The 18672-nt window shown below is 43.9% G+C and overlaps 1 protein-coding gene across 5 annotated transcripts in view; it reads right to left on the reverse strand.

Moving 5' to 3' along the window:
- The window catches only part of nrg1 (neuregulin 1), a 118924-nt gene extending 106066 nt beyond the window's left edge, over nt 1–12858 (reverse strand). For 2 of the 5 annotated variants that reach the window (XM_079600243.1, XM_079600240.1), the window contains exon 1: nt 12227–12779. In XM_079600243.1, coding sequence (XP_079456369.1) covers nt 12227–12677 — 451 coding nt within the window. In that variant the 5' untranslated portion in view covers nt 12678–12779. Of the gene's footprint in view, nt 1–12226 lie in introns of all 5 variants that reach the window. The other 3 variants (XM_079600246.1, XM_079600245.1, XM_079600244.1) reach the window with 2 other exon arrangements.
- Nucleotides 12859–18672: the final 5814 nt, after the last annotated feature.

The raw sequence follows: 18672 nt of genomic DNA on the forward strand, positions 1-18672 counted from the left end.
TCATTACCTGTATTAACTGCACCTGTTCTCCACTCATTACCTGTATTAACTGCCCCTGTTCTCCACTCATTACCTGTATTAACTGCCCCTGTTCTCCACTCATTACCTGTATTAACTGCCCCTTTTCTCCACTCATTACCTGTATTAACTACACCTGTTCTCCACTCATTATCTGTATTAACTGCCCCTGTTCTCCACTCATTACCTGTATTAACTGCCCCTGTTCTCCATTCATTACCTGTATTAACTGCCCCTGTTCTCCACTCATTACCTGTATTAACTGCACCTGTTCTCCACTCATTACCTGTATTAACTGCACCTGTTCTCCACTCATTACCTGTATTAACTGCACCTGTTCTCCACTCATTACCTGTATTAACTGCCCCTGTTCTCCACTCATTACCTGTAGTAACTGCCCCTGTTCTCCACTCATTACCTGTATTAACTGCCCCTGTTCTCCACTCATTACCTGTATTAACTGCACCTGTTCTCCACTCATTACCTGTATTAACTGCTCCTGTTCTCCACTCATTACCTGTATTAACTGCCCCTGTTCTCCACTCATTACCTGTATTAACTGCACCTGTTCTCCACTCATTACCTGTATTAACTGCCCCTGTTCTCCACTCATTACCTGTATTAACTGCCCCTGTTCTTCACTCATTACCTGTATTAACTGCACCTGTTCTCCACTCATTACCTGTATTAACTGCTCCTGTTCTCCACTCATTACCTGTATTAACTGCCCCTGTTCTCCACTCATTACCTGTATTAACTGCTCCTGTTCTCCACTCATTACCTGTATTAACTGCCCCTGTTCTCCACTCATTACCTGTATTAACTGCTCCTGTTCTCCACTCATTACCTGTATTAACTGCACCTGTTCTCCACTCATTACCTGTATTAACTGCCCCTGTTCTCCACTCATTACCTGTATTAACTGCTCCTGTTCTCCACTCATTACCTGTATTAACTGCACCTGTTCTCCACTCATTACCTGTATTAACTGCACCTGTTCTCCACTCATTACCTGTATTAACTGCACCTGTTCTCCACTCATTACCTGTATTAACTGCACCTGTTCTCCATTCATTACCTGTATTAACTGCCCCTGTTCTCCACTCATTACCTGTATTAACTGCACCTGTTCTCCACTCATTACCTGTATTAACTGCCCCTGTTCTCCACTCATTACCTGTATTAACTGCACCTGTTCTCCATTCATTACCTGTATTAACTGCACCTGTTCTCCATTCATTACCTGTAGTAACTGCCCCTGTTCTCCACTCATTACCTGTATTAACTGCCCCTGTTCTCCACTCATTACCCGTATTAACTACACCTGTTCTCCACTCATTACCTGTATTAACTGCCCCTGTTCTCCACTCATTACCTGTATTAACTACACCTGTTCTCCACTCATTACCTGTATTAACTGCTCCTGTTCTCCACTCATTACCTGTATTAACTGCACCTGTTCTCCACTCATTACCTGTATTAACTGCCCCTGTTCTCCACTCATTACCTGTATTAACTGCCCCTGTTCTCCACTCATTACCTGTATTAACTGCCCCTGTTCTCCATTCATTACCTGTATTAACTGCCCCTGTTCTCCATTCATTACCTGTATTAACTGCCCCTGTTCTCCACTCATTACCTGTATTAACTACACCTGTTCTCCACTCATTACCTGTATTAACTGCTCCTGTTCTCCACTCATTACCTGTATTAACTGCACCTGTTCTCCACTCATTACCTGTATTAACTACACCTGTTCTCCACTCATTACCTGTATTAACTGCCCCTGTTCTCCACTCATTACCTGTAGTAACTGCCCCTGTTCTCCACTCATTACCTGTATTAACTGCCCCTGTTCTCCACTCATTACCTGTATTAACTGCACCTGTTCTCCACTCATTACCTGTATTAACTGCCCCTGTTCTCCACTCATTACCTGTAGTAACTGCCCCTGTTCTCCACTCATTACCTGTATTAACTGCCCCTGTTCTCCACTCATTACCTGTATTAACTGCTCCTGTTCTCCACTCATTACCTGTATTAACTGCACCTGTTCTCCACTCATTACCTGTATTAACTGCACCTGTTCTCCACTCATTACCTGTATTAACTGCCCCTGTTCTCCACTAATTACCTGTATTAACTACACCTGTTCTCCACTCATTACCTGTATTAACTGCACCTGTTCTCCACTCATTACCTGTATTAACTGCTCCTGTTCTCCACTCATTACCTGTATTAACTACACCTGTTCTCCACTCATTACCTGTATTAACTGCCCCTGTTCTCCACTCATTACCTGTATTAACTGCTCCTGTTCTCCACTCATTACCTGTATTAACTGCTCCTGTTCTCCACTCATTACCTGTATTAACTGCTCCTGTTCTCCACTCATTACCTGTATTAACTGCCCCTGTTCTCCACTCATTACCTGTATTAACTGCTCCTGTTCTCCACTCATTACCTGTATTAACTGCTCCTGTTCTCCACTCATTACCTGTATTAACTGCCCCTGTTCTCCACTCATTACCTGTATTAACTGCTCCTGTTCTCCACTCATTACCTGTATTAACTGCACCTGTTTGAACTCGTTACCTGTATAAAAGACACCTGTCCACACACTCAATCAAACAGACACCTGTCCACACACTCAATCAAACAGACACCTGTCCACACACTCAATCAAACAGACACCTGTCCACACACTCAATCAAACAGACACCTGTCCACACACTCAATCAAACAGACACCTGTCCACACACTCAATCAAACAGACACCTGTCCACACACTCAATCAAACAGACACCTGTCCACACACTCAATCAAACAGACACCTGTCCACACACTCAATCAAACAGACACCTGTCCACACACTCAATCAAACAGACTCCAACCTCTCCACAATGGCCAAGACGAGAGAGCTGTGTAAGGACATCAGGGATAAACTGTAGACCTGCACAAGGCTGGGATGGGCTACAGGACAATAGGCATCAGCTTGGTGAGAAGGCAACAACTGTTGGCGCAATTATTAGAAAAGGGAAGAAGTTCAAGATGACGGTCAATCTCCCTCGGTCTGGGGCAGCATGCAAGATCTCCCCTCGTGGGGCATCAATGATCATGAGGAAGGTGCGGGATCAGCGCAGAACTACACGGCAGGACCTGGTCAATGAAGTGAAGAGAGCTGGGACCACAGTCTCAAAGAAAACCATTAGTAACACACTACGCCATCATGGATTAAACTCCTGCAGCGCACGCAAGGTCCCCCTGCTCAAGCCAGCGCATGTCCAGGCCCGTCTGAAGTCTGCCAATGACCATCTGGAGGATCCAGAGGAGGAATGGGAGAAGGTCATGTGGTCTGATGAGACAAAAATTGAGCTTTTTGGTCTAAACTCCACTCGCCGTGTTTGGAGGAAGAAGAAGGATGAGTACAACCCCAAGAACACCATCCCGTGAAGCATGGAGGTGGACATCATTCTTTGGGGATGCTTCTCTGCAAAGGGGACCGGACGACTGCACCGTATCGAGGGGAGGATGGATGGGGTCGTGTATCGCCAGATCTTGGCCAACAACCTCCTTCCCTCAGTAAGAGCACTGAAGATGGGTCGTGTCTGGGTCTTCCAGCAGGACAACGACCCGAAACACACAGCCAGGGCAACTGAGGAGTGGCTCCGTAAGAAGCATCTCGAGGTCCTGGAGTGGCCTAGCCAGTGTCCAGCCCTGAACCCAATAGAAGATCTGTGGAGGAGCTGGAAGTCCGTATTGCCCAGCGACAGCCCCGAAACCTGAAGGATCTGGAGAAGGTGTGTATGGAGGAGTGGGCCAGAATCCCAGTGTGTGCAAACCTGGTCCAGAACTACAGGAAACATGATCTCTGTAACTGCAAACAAAGGTTTCTGCACCAAATATTAAGTTCTGCTTTTCTGATGTATCAAATACTTATGTCATGCAAAAAAATGCAAATTAATGATTTAAAAATCATACAATGTGATTTTCTGGATTTTTGTTTTAGATTCTGTCACTCACAGTTGAAGAGTACCTATGATAAACATTACAGACTTCTACATGCTTTGTAAGTGGGAAAACCTGCAATATCGGCGGTGTATCAAATGCTTGCTCTCCCCACTGTAAATATCAGAGGAGAACTGTCAGGCCCTCAGCAAAAACACTTTTAAATATTGTTTTTTAATAAAAAAGTCATCAGTTGTAATTTTATTTTAGAAATTCAGAATTTCACAATCTACATAGCCTATATATCAAATGTTTTTGAGGAAATAAACCCTTTATAAACCTGCCTATTGAGTTGTGTTGGAATGTGCGGGGCTGAAGGAAAGACGGCTAATGCTTCAGCTCAGTGATGCTGGTCCAGCTGTAAACCAGCCACAGCAATCCCACACTGCTTTGTACATGTTCAGCTTTATTTGAGAAAACAGCCTTTTTGCAGAATCACTGGTCAATCTGCAAATTTGCCAAATCAGTGACCATTTGTTGCACTTCTGTATAATAGTGCATTTTTCCCACTAAAGTATATTACAGTGTGTTCCATACATTTAATGGCTGCTGTGCTGTGCCAGTCTAATGATGCGATTTATTATCAATAATTTGTGTTCGAGGTGGTGTGTTCTGTGATGCGGAAGTGTCTGTCGCTTATTTGTTTTGCTGTGAGTGCTGTCTGACATGTGGGCTTACATTACATTTACCGTATTTTCGCTAAGTCGCTCCGGAGAATAAGTCGCATCAGTCAAAAAATGAGTCATGAAGAGGAAAAATATATATATAAGTCGCACTGGACTTTATTTATTTATTTATACATTTATTTCACAAAATTCAAGACCAAGAACAGACATTTAATCTGGAAAGGCAAGTTATTCAGCTTCACAACAGCATTAAGAACATATAGCTGGGGCTGAATAGGCTAAATTAACATTAGCCAGCGACTCCAACAAGTTACCGGTAAGCAAGTTCACCAAGCAAGTTCATTCCACACAACACTGGATCGAGGGGGTAATCCATCAGCCAGAAACTGAAGCTTTCCCGGGCGCCGCCATTGGCTAGCGGACCCCCACCTGCTGTTAGCATTCACATTCATTTTGGCGTCACTTTGACAGTGAATAACTTTACATCTGAGGCGTTTAAAGACTCCATTTGTCCATTATTTATTTCTAAAGAAACACGAAAATGTATAAAAGGCTCCATTACCTTGTATCTTACGTTATGGCCCGTAGAAGCAGTTTTTGTAAAAATAGGCTAATGATTGCATCATAACCACTCGACTCTGAGAAATTACCGTATAGACCGGCAGAGAAGCTCGCAAGCAATCGGGGGGACGTGGAGGCATAAAGTCTGATAAAGTCAAGGGAGAAGCCCATAGAGAGTGATAAAGTTGCTCCTGCTGCTAGCTCATGGACAGCTAATGCTCACGCTCTCCGTCTCTGCGAGATTCGGAAGGGAATGATTCAGATTTGTCTCGGCACAGCGACTAGAAGACTGACAGCTGTCAGACAGGTTGCTCACGTCACATCTACGTCGTCAAGCTCAGTTTGAGCCTGTGCAGTTCGCCTGGCGATCAGGAAGTGATGCTTCTCATTTACTTCACTTTTCTCCATGGAAACCTATGGGGTCGCTGTGTCCAGTTTATATACTGTCTATGCACTGGATACACTGAACTCTTCTTCCTCGTGTCGCTTCTGAACAACTCCGCTAACTAGAGCGCCCTCTCGCGGCTGTAGACGGTAATGTTTTCTCTTGGTTCATCTCAGTCAGTAATTAATTTTGATATATAAGTCGCACCTGACTATAAGTCGCAGGACCAGCCAAACTATGAAAAAAAGTGTGAAATATAGTCCGGAAAATACGGTAGTTGGTTGTGTGTGGTAGGAAGAGGTGTCTGTCATACGTTCTGCAGCCCGGCCAGGTGTTTCACTGATGTGCACTCACTCACTGATTGTGGTGATGATGCAATTTTTTAAAATGTGGATTTGCATTTTATTAAATTTTGCTTTATTTTGGAGATAACTCTCACCTTTGCTGTGCGGTTTGCCTGTTGCATTTCTAAGGCTGCAGCATCCTACCGTTTCAGAGCTGGAGTTGTCAAAGGTAACTTCTGTAGTATTACAGAAAAGGACACCGTAAGCTAGTTTGAGTTTTCTCCGGGCGAGGGAAGGGAGTGAGATGGTTTAAGCGTCTTGGTTTGCTACTGGTATATATCATGCAGCGTGTGTGCAGGACTGTCGTATTTCACAGGTTCACAGGGTCCATGTATATTCAGGGAGGTCACGGTGGTGAACCCTCTCCCTTTGGTCCCAACACCAAACAAAACCCTCAGTAATAAACCCGCCATAAATAATAAATAAAATCTTAATTTCTTAACCATTAAAGAAATGTAATTGTGCTGACAGGTGGTTGTGTGTTAGTGGTTGACAAAAAATAAGTTTATCGTACATGTTTATATGTTTTCTTTTACGTTGAGTAGCGTTGTTAATGGTTTTCTAGAATGACATCATGTCACTCAATCTATCACCAAAACAGCCAACTGTTGAACACAGACATTCATCACAACAACGCCAGAGACGCCAGAGCCAACTGAGAACCACTGGCATACAGGATCTGTGCTCGATGTGTGCATGACATGTTCATATTCTTAATCTCGAGTGTTTGGGGGACTGTAAGGTGACATATTGGTGATTTCATTAGAGAGGACACTGGAGGACTGGGGGATTAGGTTACGTTCTCCAAGAGCTGTGTGGGACGACCTCAGTGGGAGAAGAACACAAGAAACCTGCAATTTTCAGCCTAAAACACACACTAACTGGATCTCACCTGCCATTTATTCTCACTCAAATGTAGTTCTTTAATTATTGTTGACATATCCTCACAAAAACTCCTGAGTGCCAAAGCCACAGGCATATTGTTTGTAAAACGCCAGAGCAGTCGTGGCGGACTAGTAAAGAAAGCCTATGAAACTCTCCATGGGCATTTCACTCACGCTGGATGCATCAACGGCACATAGAGACAGAGCGTAACGCGTCATAATCTGAACGCCACGCCCACCGGGGGGAAACTATCCAACCGCCTCCACTGACTCTGCATTGCGAGAGGCTCCTCCTGGTCATTTCTTGCTTCTAACTAAAGACAGAAAAATGCCTGAAAGCTGCTGTGTGACGACGTGTACAGCAAACAAGCTGAGAAACCCAGAAATACGTTTTTATAAGCTGTCGACCCCAAAAAACAAGTGTTTAAGGACTTAAAAGTGGATCAGGCTGCACGAATGGGTAAATTGTGGGATCCTGACACTCAGTATGCACTAAAAATATTTGGTTGATTGCCAAAATAAAATATGTAATAGATTTATTTAATTTAGTTTGTTTTCATATTTCATTCCATGAACGGGTTAAGAGCCCAGCTCAAAAACGGATGATACCTCAGTTTCAGGGCCATGTTCAGACACTGTCTCAAACTGAGAAAAAGGGTGCCAGAATTTCACACTACATACGCAACCATACCATACTTCTGCATTAAAATAGACAGGTAGTCATTTAATAAGAACAATGTAGCATCCATTTTAGATACTTTCACTAACACTGCAATCATATCATTCACTTTATGAATTAATGCACATTTGTAAGGCATTGGCCCCACTCACTTCCAGTGTGTCTGATTCACTGCCCTGCCAAACAGAAACACAGCGCAAGAGCCTGAGGCGACCATCTAGCATCATGCATGTAAACTACTTTGACATAGTGGATAAAAAGCATATGCAAAATGAATATATATATGAAAGATTGAGAATGTCAATCATTGGAAACCACAGTCACTCCTCAAGACCAAATTTCTCCCAATTGACTAGGTCTGTGTCTTCCTAATAACACACACCTGATTCAACACCACAGGCCCGATGCTGCGTCCCAACTCACATGCTATCTGTTCTAAATGGTATTCGAAGTTACAATTAGTGTGTCCCAAATGGTAGTATGTTGAAATGAGTTAGAAGTATGAAAATATGCACAAAACACAAATGTCACATATCTGGAAATGATGGCATCTCTCTGCGCCTTGCAGGGGGGCAACTGACAACCTATCTGCATTTTCACTAAGTCTTGGTGACAAAGCTGGAATGACCTTGACTTTGTCACTGGTTAATGTCAAACTAACGACATTGTGTAAAAAGTCAAGAGTCCATAATTCCTGGATATTTTCTGGACCCTCACTGACCACCAATGCTGTATTTGTCAGCTGAGGAATGACATTTGTTGTTGTGCAAAGAGACATTTATTAACTTTCAAAAGCAATTTCGTGAGGCTTCTGATTTGTTCTGTAAAGTCCCGGGGAAACACTAGCAGAACATCAAGACAGATGACACATGTTTTCCAGCACAGGCCAGAACAGCAGCTCCACAAATCTTAGAAATGTGGATGGATCCGTCAGTCTCATAAGCATGACTGGGAAGTACATGACGGGGTACTTCCAGCGGTAAAGACAGACTTCTTCCCGTCTCATGTGACTCCCATTCAACTTGACAAATAAATAACAAGTTACAACAAATGTCTGAGCCAAACTTCCCCATTAAAGGCACACTATGCAAGATTTGTACCTTAATATAATAGCTTCGAAGTCATTTCGATGGTAAACGAAAACGAAACGGGGGGCCGCCGCTGGCAGGTTTGAGAGGAGCGCCGCACCAAATCTCGCGAGCATCACGACTTGCTTTACGGCACGACGTCACATACATCAACAACATATGAAGCAGCCTCTATGGAAGACACTAGCACATAGGGCTGGGCGATAAAACGATAGCGATAATTATTGCGATATAATTTTTTCTCGATAAAACGATATCAAGAGTCCGATAAATGTTCGATAATGTTTATGTTTACACACACACACAACTGAAGATCTGCTGCGAGGCGACGCGGTTCTGACGCCTTTACTGAAATGTGACGGGCAACATATGCTAATCAATGACTAGAAGATAACTACACATAATCTACATAAATTCATCAACTAACCATTCAGAAATGTCCTGTTCTTCTACATGTTGTCACTTCTTCTTGAGTCTCTCCATCATTGTCTGACTCCGGTTTGAACATAAAAGGCTAAATGTTTTTCAAATGTTCAGTGCATGTGTGTGTGTGTGTGAGGAGGTAATCGAAGCCCAGCCCCCTGTGCCGGGAGCAGCAGCTCATTTGCATTTAAAGGGACAGACACAAAACGGTGTGTTTTTGCTCACCCTCAAAAAGTGACAATTTGATCATGCTATGTAAAAATATCTCTGGGGTATTTTGAGCTAAGACTTCACATACACACTCTCAATACTTCAAATACTTATTTTACATCTTGTGAAAAGGGCATTATACCACCCCTTTAATCCAACCAAACCTGCCGAGTGTGAACACACCACAACCTTAAACTACAACACTGCTTCGGTAGTAAAATAATAATAAAGAAAGACAAAACACGTGTTGTGGATGATGCAATTACATATGCAATTTGCATTCATTCATTAATTCGATATAATTTTGTTAAAGCAAATGTATGTGGCATAACTATACGTGAATAATTATTTTGTAATTCTAATACTTATTTGTCTAAATAAAGTACACTAGCAATTGCAACTAGATAGCAAGCAACATAACACAACTGCAGGGCGTCACACTTTTGGTGTTCTAGGAGCTCGTGTTGAATGTGGCCCATTTGAATGCAGAATAAAGATGGGATTATGGCATAATCTGTGAAAGGACAGGGGATTATGACTGGGTATCTGTGTAACCCTTCTGAGATATGTGTCCAGACTTAACTTCAGTTCTCATATTCATCTGCCACAGATCCAGCTCATGTGCCGTCCTTCAAATAAAACACAGCAAATGAACCTCTGCCGTTTCTTTTACAACACAGTTATTCAATACGATTTACAATTGCATTAAAGTTAAACAAAAAGTGTATTAAATAAATTGTCCTGATTGTTTGTGAGCATCACATAATATGCCATTGTAATATTTCTTTGAAGTCTTAACTTTGGATTTGTGTGATTGATTTTATTAAGTATTAAGTATTAAGTAAAAGACTAATGAAGTAAAAAACGTAGATTTATAACAATCCAAGAGCAGCAGCGATTAACCCGTTTTAAACTGCAGTATAATGTGCTAGAAGCCCGCGCTCTTCTCTTCCCTCGTCTTCATTATCCGCTGCACTTTGCTTGGGCTAAACCCAGACCTTCTCCTGCAGGCCATTGTGAATCAATAAGATTCAATAAAGAAAATGAATAACGTTATTATCTGACAGAAGGATGGAATTTGTAGTTCCCTCAGGAGTTGAAGCCTTTAAAATCAATTCAATTGCCATTATAGAAATTGGATTTTTTTTTTTTGGTTGAAAATCAGCGCTTTAAATACGATTAATATTAAGTATTCAACAAAACATAAATTACCTGTCCCTAAAATTATTATTGCAACCTTTCCTGCTTTTACTAACTGTGTTGTACATCATGATATTAGAGATATTTTCCCAATCTAATCCTGAACACTTCAAAAAAAAGTAAAACAAAAAAATCATCATTCATTTGACACATGCTTTTTCATTCTTCTTCAAAAACCTAAATCTTTATGATGTCTAGATGTCCATAATCTATTCAAATTCTCATAATATAGGGACAGATCTCTCAGGTCATGCCAGGACTGATAGATAAACTCACAATAGTGAATGACCTTCTCCCAGAGGGCAGCAGAGGCTGTTAAACACACTCCACAGCAACACTGCACTGGTGTAACTGGAGTGAACACTCAAGACTAACAACTTATTGAATCTATTGTACTATTTATTATGAGTGAGAAAAACAACGCAACACTGAGCTCATGAACATCTCAAAGCTTCTTACAGCATTACTGCACACAGGCGATGAAGCAACACTGGAGGATTTCATCTTGCCAAACTCAAACAAAGGCACTCAATCCCAAAGCCAAAATACATATTCATTCCTTTCTATCACAAATGCTGTTATGCTGCTGGTCTAATAACGGTTAACCATTAATAACCACAAAAAACTGGTTCACTGTGATGTGTAGTGCCAGAACTTCAAGACTGTTGGTGCACATAACAAAGAGAGAAAGAATATTAACATACAAAAGCAGAACAACTTGTGTTGTCTATATGCTAAAATGTAACTATACTTGGACCTTGTGTGAAACCACCAAGCGAAATCAACTGACTGTAGGTATGCATGCTAGCAGACATGAGTATGTCAGACAATCATCAAGCCTGAACTATAGCAGGCAAATGAGAAGTAGAAGAATCATCTTTAACTTTAGACGCCTCTCAATGTTCATTACACCTCATCTAACCTTTCAACCTCACGTTCTGTAAGTCCAGATGATGTGACATGAGCTAATCAAAGCGAACCCAAGCCGAAAGCTTCTCCTCGCTCAAATCATTAGGGTCAGTTTTAATACAGAGGCAACAGGGTTGAGCAGGAATGTCTGTAATCCATCAGAATCTGGTGATGACATTAGTGGTAATAATCTCTGCGGAAATCCTGCCAAAAACACAGATTTAAGGCTGACAGTCCAGCTTTTGAATAATTCTTCTGCATGTTGTGAACTGGAGTGCAAAAAAATGAGAGAGAGAAAAAAAAACAGTGGCATCCATCCATCCATCAAAGTCAAGCTGCTCAAACAGGTTTGAATACAATATTGTGTCAAACACACAAGACCTTCAGACAGCAGTCGGCGACTTCAGAGGGTGTATGCTTAACTAGTCTGTTAATGAACATTACAGTTCAAACGCACTACAATGGACATCACCACAGTACTCTTTGTGTCCTGTAAACACTGTCATGTCTCATTCAGTAACATGATATTTCTGATTTTTATTTAGCTATTGGGTCAAATGTAGCTTCCCTTCAAGTTTACCAACTATGACAACTTCTGTTTCTGAAAACACTGGAAATGTGAAGAAAGTCAATTTAAAATCATCATGCAAAATAATGTGACTTTAAAATGTACAGTCCAGAACCTGCATTATAGTGTTCTCTGGACGAATATGAAGTGTATCTGATAGCATCACTGTAGCCTACTTTCCCACATCAGCACCAAGATCAACAGTCAGGAGACAAAACACAACGCAAAGAAAGTTCCAGTTTAGTTTTGCAGCTGTGTGTCACTGAACTGAACTCCCGTGCATACACACTTCTGACAGGTATATATATATATAAGGGTCTTACCGCACTCCTGGCAGAGCACTAGACTCACGTCCTTCCTCACGGTGCGCTTGGTCTCCAGCGGAGGGAAGACCGGCGTGAACACGGACGTGTCATTAGTGGCTTCCATGAAGAACATGTACCGGATCCCGGTGTTGAGCTGGAAACATCTGCCACCTTCAAACCAGATGAGCGACACCACGGAGTTCTTGAGGAGCCCTCCCGCCTTCAGCCGCCACACCTGCTGCACCCTGACGCGCACCTGACGCGACGCGTTCCCCGGCAGGTCTTCCTCCTGGAGCCTGCCCTCAAACACGACCCCCGAGCGGCGCACGCGCTCCTGCACCGACGCCGCGGGCGGCGAGCACGCGACGCTCACACCCCGGACCACGCGCGTCCACAGGCACAAACACACGGCGACTCCACAGAGCGCGGAGAGCGCGGAACAACCGCGACCTGACGGAATCCGCCGCATCCTCGCGCGCGCGTCTCTTGCGTTCAACAGGACGGATTAAAGTGGAGCAGGAGAAGTGAATGAAGAGACGCGTGGGTTCTGTCGGCTCTTCAGCTGATCGTATTACAGGAGGCGGGGTGAGGATTTCCCCACCGCATGCGACGCGACGAAAGACAGCGCGATTTGTCGCGTCGTGTGTGGCAGTGTGGGCTAACGGACTTAATAGCCTAAGTAGTGGTTAGGGATTTCAAAATAGCCTATATTAAATAGGCCTGCGATATTCTGTCAAAACTAAACAAAAAGTATTCTTCCACAACATATCTGCACTCTAAACCAATGGTTGGGTTTGTCCATATTTGACCCAAACATGGGTTGAAACAACCCATGAGTGTGTATTTACAAGTTTTATTAAAAGCTGTTTAAGTTTTGCTCAACAACAGCCTATAGGCCAATAAAGACTATTTAAAGTTGTTGAGAAAAATTGAAACCGCTTTTAAAATGAATGAAACAGCAAAAATCTCAAACTCGTTTTGGCAAACAGAAACTATAATGAATGTCAATCAAATGTAGCTATAACATCCTACTGTATAAATGTGATCTGACATTTCTGAAAAATAAATCCTCATTAAATATTGACTCTTGTCTTAATGTTGTCAGTGTGTTTTACTGTGTTTACTTGTAAACAAACAAAAAAACTAATAGGGCATTGAATTTTAGCTTTGAGGGACAAACTGATCTTAATGTAAAAGAGAAAACAAGCTTTTGTGTTATTAAATTTTGAACTAAAAAACTTACACTGTCTGTTACATAGACAGAGACAACTTTCCCCATTTTCCTCTACTATATTGAGATGGAAATCGTATTTTCATTTGTCCAGCTTGTCTGTCACATGTAGTAATACACACACAAGTTGAGAAATAACAAAAGTCTTTTTAATGAAAAAGGAGAACACGTCTGGAGAAACAGAGTCAAAACTACACATTAACACCAACCAATACCAAGAGTTGGCGTCCTCGCGCCGTAAACTGTTCAACTGAGGAGAGAGGACGGGGGCTCTGGAGGTCGAGGAACTGGAAAGAGGCAAGACAAAACCAAGTCAAACACATAAGTTCAAGGGGAAGTGGAGGGTGGGAGGTACCAAGGGGGCCAGGAGCAGGAGGAGCCAGATGGAGGTCCAGAAACCAGCCAGGACGAAGCTCCAGGGAGGAGTAGAGAGTGGGAGGAGTCAAGGTGGACACTGGGCAGACGACTGATGGAGAAGAGACCCAGGTGGAGCTGACGAGCTGGAGAGCCCACACGACACAGCTGGCACTGGAGACTGAGGTGGAGCCGCTGCCACGAGCGTCAGAGGAGGAGCCGGTGGGACTGAGGGCGAAGGCGGAGCCGGGGGGGGAGATGGAGCCAAAGGTGCAGGCAGGATGATGTCTGACCAAGGCAGAGCCAGTGGGATGAGAGAGCCCGGTGAAGCCATCAGGGGGATGTCTGACCAAGGTGAAGCCAGTGGGATGAAGGAGCCTGGTGGATCCGTCAGGATGATGTCTGACCAAGACGGAGCCAGTGGGATGAGAGAGCCCGGTGGATCCGTCAGGATGATGTCTGACCAAGAAGGAGCCAGTGGGATGAGAGAGCCCGGTGGATCCGTCAGGATGATGTCTGACCAAGACGGAGCCAGTGGGATGAGAGAGCCCGGTGAAGCCATCAGGGTGATGTCTGACCAAGGTGAAGCCAGTGGGATGAGGGAACCTGGTGGAGCCATCAGGATGATGTCTGACCAAGGCGAAGCCAGTGGGATGAGGGAGCTGGTGGAGCCATCAGGATGATGGTTTCTGTAGGAGCCAAGGTGCAGCGAAGGGCTCCGAGTCTGGAGGTGGAGCCAGGGGATCCTCTTAACAGGGCGGAGCTGGTGACCTTAAGTCCAGAGGCAGATCCTCACCGTGTAGAAGGGAACCGGCGGAGGCGGGGCAGAGGAACTTGCCGTCAGAAGAGGCGGGAGAGGGAGGCTGGGAGGGATCAGAAGCAACATGGGCTGGGCAGAACCAGCGGGAACACATGAGATTCAGGATGATGTCTGACCAAGGCAAAGCCAGTTGGACGAGAGAGCTTGGTGGAGCCGTCAGGATGATGTCTGACCAAGGCGAAGCCAGTGCGATGAGGAAGCCCGGTGGAGCCGTCAGGATGATGTCTGACCAAGGCGAAGCCAGTGCGATGAGGAAGCCCGGTGGATCCGTCAGGATGATGTCTGACCAATCAGAGCCAGTGGGACGGGGGAGCCGGGTGGAGCCGTCAGAGCCGAAGCCCTCAGGACCTCAAGGTGCAGCGAAGGGTTCTGAGTCTGGATGCGGAGCCAGGGGATCCTCTTAACAGGGCGGAGCTGGTGACCTGAAGCGCAGAGGCAGATCCTCACCGTGTAGTGACACAAGCAACATAGGCTGGGCAGAACCAGCGGGGACACATGAGATTCAGGGCTGGGCAGAACCAGCGGGGTTAGACGAAACAAGTAAATTAATATCTTCATCTTTATCATCTATCCAATAATTTCTTTAGATATATTTCAGAGGCCATATAAATCACAGCGGTGGGGTTGTGGGCAGTGCTCTCCTCCCACTTTTCTTATAATATAGAAATCATAGCGGTGGGGTTGTGGGCGGTGCTCTCCTCCCACTTTCCACCACAAGCACTCCTTAGGCGACGCACGGTGTTGCGGGCTAACACACCTGATTCAGACTCTCTGTGTGGATCTGGCTCAGGGGTGATGTCACTCTCCGTCCTCATAGCAGGCTCTCGTGTCAGCATCGTGCAGCCCGTGGGCGGTGGGTGGCTGGTCTCTGGATGTGGAGTGGGGCTGGTGTGGTCAGCCAGGCAAGTCATTGTTCACTCCACGAATGTGGCAAAGTTTTCCTTAGGACCGTCTGCTGGAATATGTGTGCCATAGACGGCTGAGTAGTGCGTTTGGCACACTAGCTGTAGAAAGTCCCGCGCGTAGTCTTCCAGCGGACGTGTGACCCTGCTCCAGGCAGAGCAGCTGAATAGCTGGTAGGTCCATAGAAGGGGGAAAACAAAGAAAAAAGCTGCTATAATAAACTGTTTAAGTCCAGAATTCTGAGTTGAGAAATCACAACGTCATTTTGAGTCTTTTTAATGAAAAAGAGAAAACGTCAAAACTACACATTTACACAAACAATACCGAACAGGGAACTAACTCAACTGGGTCAAATGACAGGCACAGGGAAAACAGAACCAAAACACATACATGTAACAGTCTGATCCTAGATTATCTTCTGTGAACTCCAGCTGGCCCTGCCTGGTGAGCTTCCAAACTCTCAGTTATTCAGACTTGATGTCAAAACTTTAAAAGCTGTTCAGAAGGGCCTTTCTCAGTGGTGCCTACAGCCACACCCACTGCTTTTAATTGGTGCCCTCTTTTTGTATTTTACATGATGTCATTTAATACAATCACACGGATTAATATACACAGAACAAAAAGTACATGTAAAGGTACACAGCAATTCATGGTACACCACTTTTATGATGACCTAAAAGTCATTGTGTGGCCATGTAATGTCAAGTAAGGTTTTCCATGTCAAAGTCACATGATATTGAGTTCGGTCAACGTAACATTGACCTTAGAAGGAATAGCCTCACCTCTAAAATAATGTACAATTAAAATAAACTATTTTAAAAGGCTTTTCAAAAGAAAAAAACTAAAGAACATGCAAGCACAATGGAGCCAAATAACAATCTGAAACAAACCACCAAAAAAATTGCCTCTAAAATTTTACTTCCACTGGTGGTCAAAGAAGACTGTATGTTATTTAAAGTAGTCATTGTAAAAATATAAAAACAATAGTTGCAAACGGACGGCAGACGGTCTCTGTCAGGTCTGGTATCCAGGCTCTTCTGGAATGCAGCTGTCGTATGAGGACAGACTGAGGGGTTATTGGGACACAAACATTGCCATGTCGTATAAGTCATGACACACTGTCTCTGTTCCTGAAGAAGAACAGGTATCCCTGCATTGATGGAGTCTCATGTATAAAACCCTGCATTGGTTTTATTCAAAAACTGCCACCACAGTGACATTTAGAATAGATAAAAGGGGCTGAAGTAAACATTTCAGCACACTTGTCCCAAAACAGAACCAGAGCCAACTAAACACACAGTCACACTAAACTGCCCAGGGGGGCAAACATTCTTGCTTGGGTCAAGTTTCAGACTACAGGTAGTGTTCAAGATTTACCCATTCTCAAAGTGCTCTGAGAAGAACCCAATGAGGAGAGCTGAGCTGATGGTGTCCAAGAACCACCGATTCAAAACAAGCGGTTTGTGAATCCATTCCGATCCAATCCATTGGGTTTGATCCAGTACAAACCGTCTGTCTCCATTCAGCAAGTGAAGTTTATTAAACTGTGTTCCCTTCTTGTTCAGGGAGTCAAAACTCATGGTGTCTCAATCAGCCCCCAATAGATTCCTAGGATGTGAACCAGTATATCGGGTTTACAAATTCAGGCACTGGTAATAATAAAAATAATAATAATAATTTGTTACATTCATACAGCACTTGTCTGGGTACTCAAAGCACTTAAAGGACAGTAAGGACGCTGGCTCACTACACACTGATGACTATTTCCAGCGATGTGACCACGTCATTAATCTCTCAGACATTACTTATAATGTTATTTATTTAAAGTGCATTATGATAAATACTTTGCTTGCTACATACAGTATACGGGCAATATTTTAGCCGGAATTATAAATGTTAGCTTTATTATGTTCTTTATCTGTCTAGCGATGCATGTTTATGCTGACATGATTAAATAATGGTTTGTTTTTTATAAAACCTCTATCGCGTGTCACTGTGTAGTGAGTCGGGTCATGTGATTTATGTTTCACGCTTCAGCACTTCCGTTAAGGGAACAGTGAGCGTCGATGATCCCTGGTTTTCACGGTGCATTGTGGGACTTTTTAAGGAGTGAATGTTTCAGTGCCCAGGAAGGATTCTGTGATTGAGACTTAAAATGGCCGACTCCTGATCGGTGAACTAGGGAGATGCTAGGTCTGAAAACTGATAAATGCTGCCTTCGGAGGATGCATTTCAAGATCCCTTCATCTGATCGATTTTTGAAGGCAGCATAGATGTATCCTTCGCTGCCTTTGATATCCCACAATCCTGTGCTTTCCATTCTGTGACAGTTGAGCAATAAAAACAAAGATGCCATCTGGAAGTTGTGGCTGGTTGTCAGTTTGTGTAAATGTAAATTTTTGATCAACGTTTTCCACCTCTGTCATTTCTAGCGAGAAATTACTACTGTAGTCATTAAATATTCACTTAGTTCTCACCGAAGCTTGCTCTATTTTGCTGTAGATCATTAAACCGTAACACTGCTTTAGAAGACCTTAGTCAAACGCCGCTTGTAAAGTCATTGCCTGATCGGGCAGCGAGACAACAAGTCAATGCATACACACTCAGTTCACTGTCCTGGACTGCGTTTCCCAAAAGCATCGCAAGCCCAAGTTGATCGTAAACAATTGCCACCAATGGTCTCTACGATCAACTTAGGCTTAGGATGCTTTTAGTAGAAAAGATTTCTAGAAACCGATGGGCTCTATAGAGGCGGCACCATGGCCTGGAGGTGCAGAAGCACGAGGCTCTGCACACTGTGGTAATGTTCATCAGCGACAGCATCAGTGTCATGAAAGGCAGGCATAATTCTCTGGCCAGATTCAGCCGTGCAAAACTGACAGTGGATGCGCAGTATTGGCCTCATGGTACAGCTGGCAGCTACAGAGTGTGGATTTCACACAGAGCTTCAGGCAGTTCCTGAGATCCTGTTCAACAAGACGGCCTCCACCACACACACACACACACACACACACAGAGCCATGAACATGTGGACAAGCCTGAGAGGGTGAAGGTCCCGGCCGGCTGTTTCTCCAGGAAGGTGACGAGGGGCCAGATGAAAACCAGCTTCAGTTAAGAGTAATCAATTCTTCTGCCAAATGGAGGTTTCTGATTGGT

Source organism: Phoxinus phoxinus (genome assembly GCF_949152265.1).
Source record: "Phoxinus phoxinus genome assembly, chromosome: 23".
Taxonomy (NCBI): Eukaryota; Metazoa; Chordata; class Actinopteri; order Cypriniformes; family Leuciscidae; genus Phoxinus; species Phoxinus phoxinus.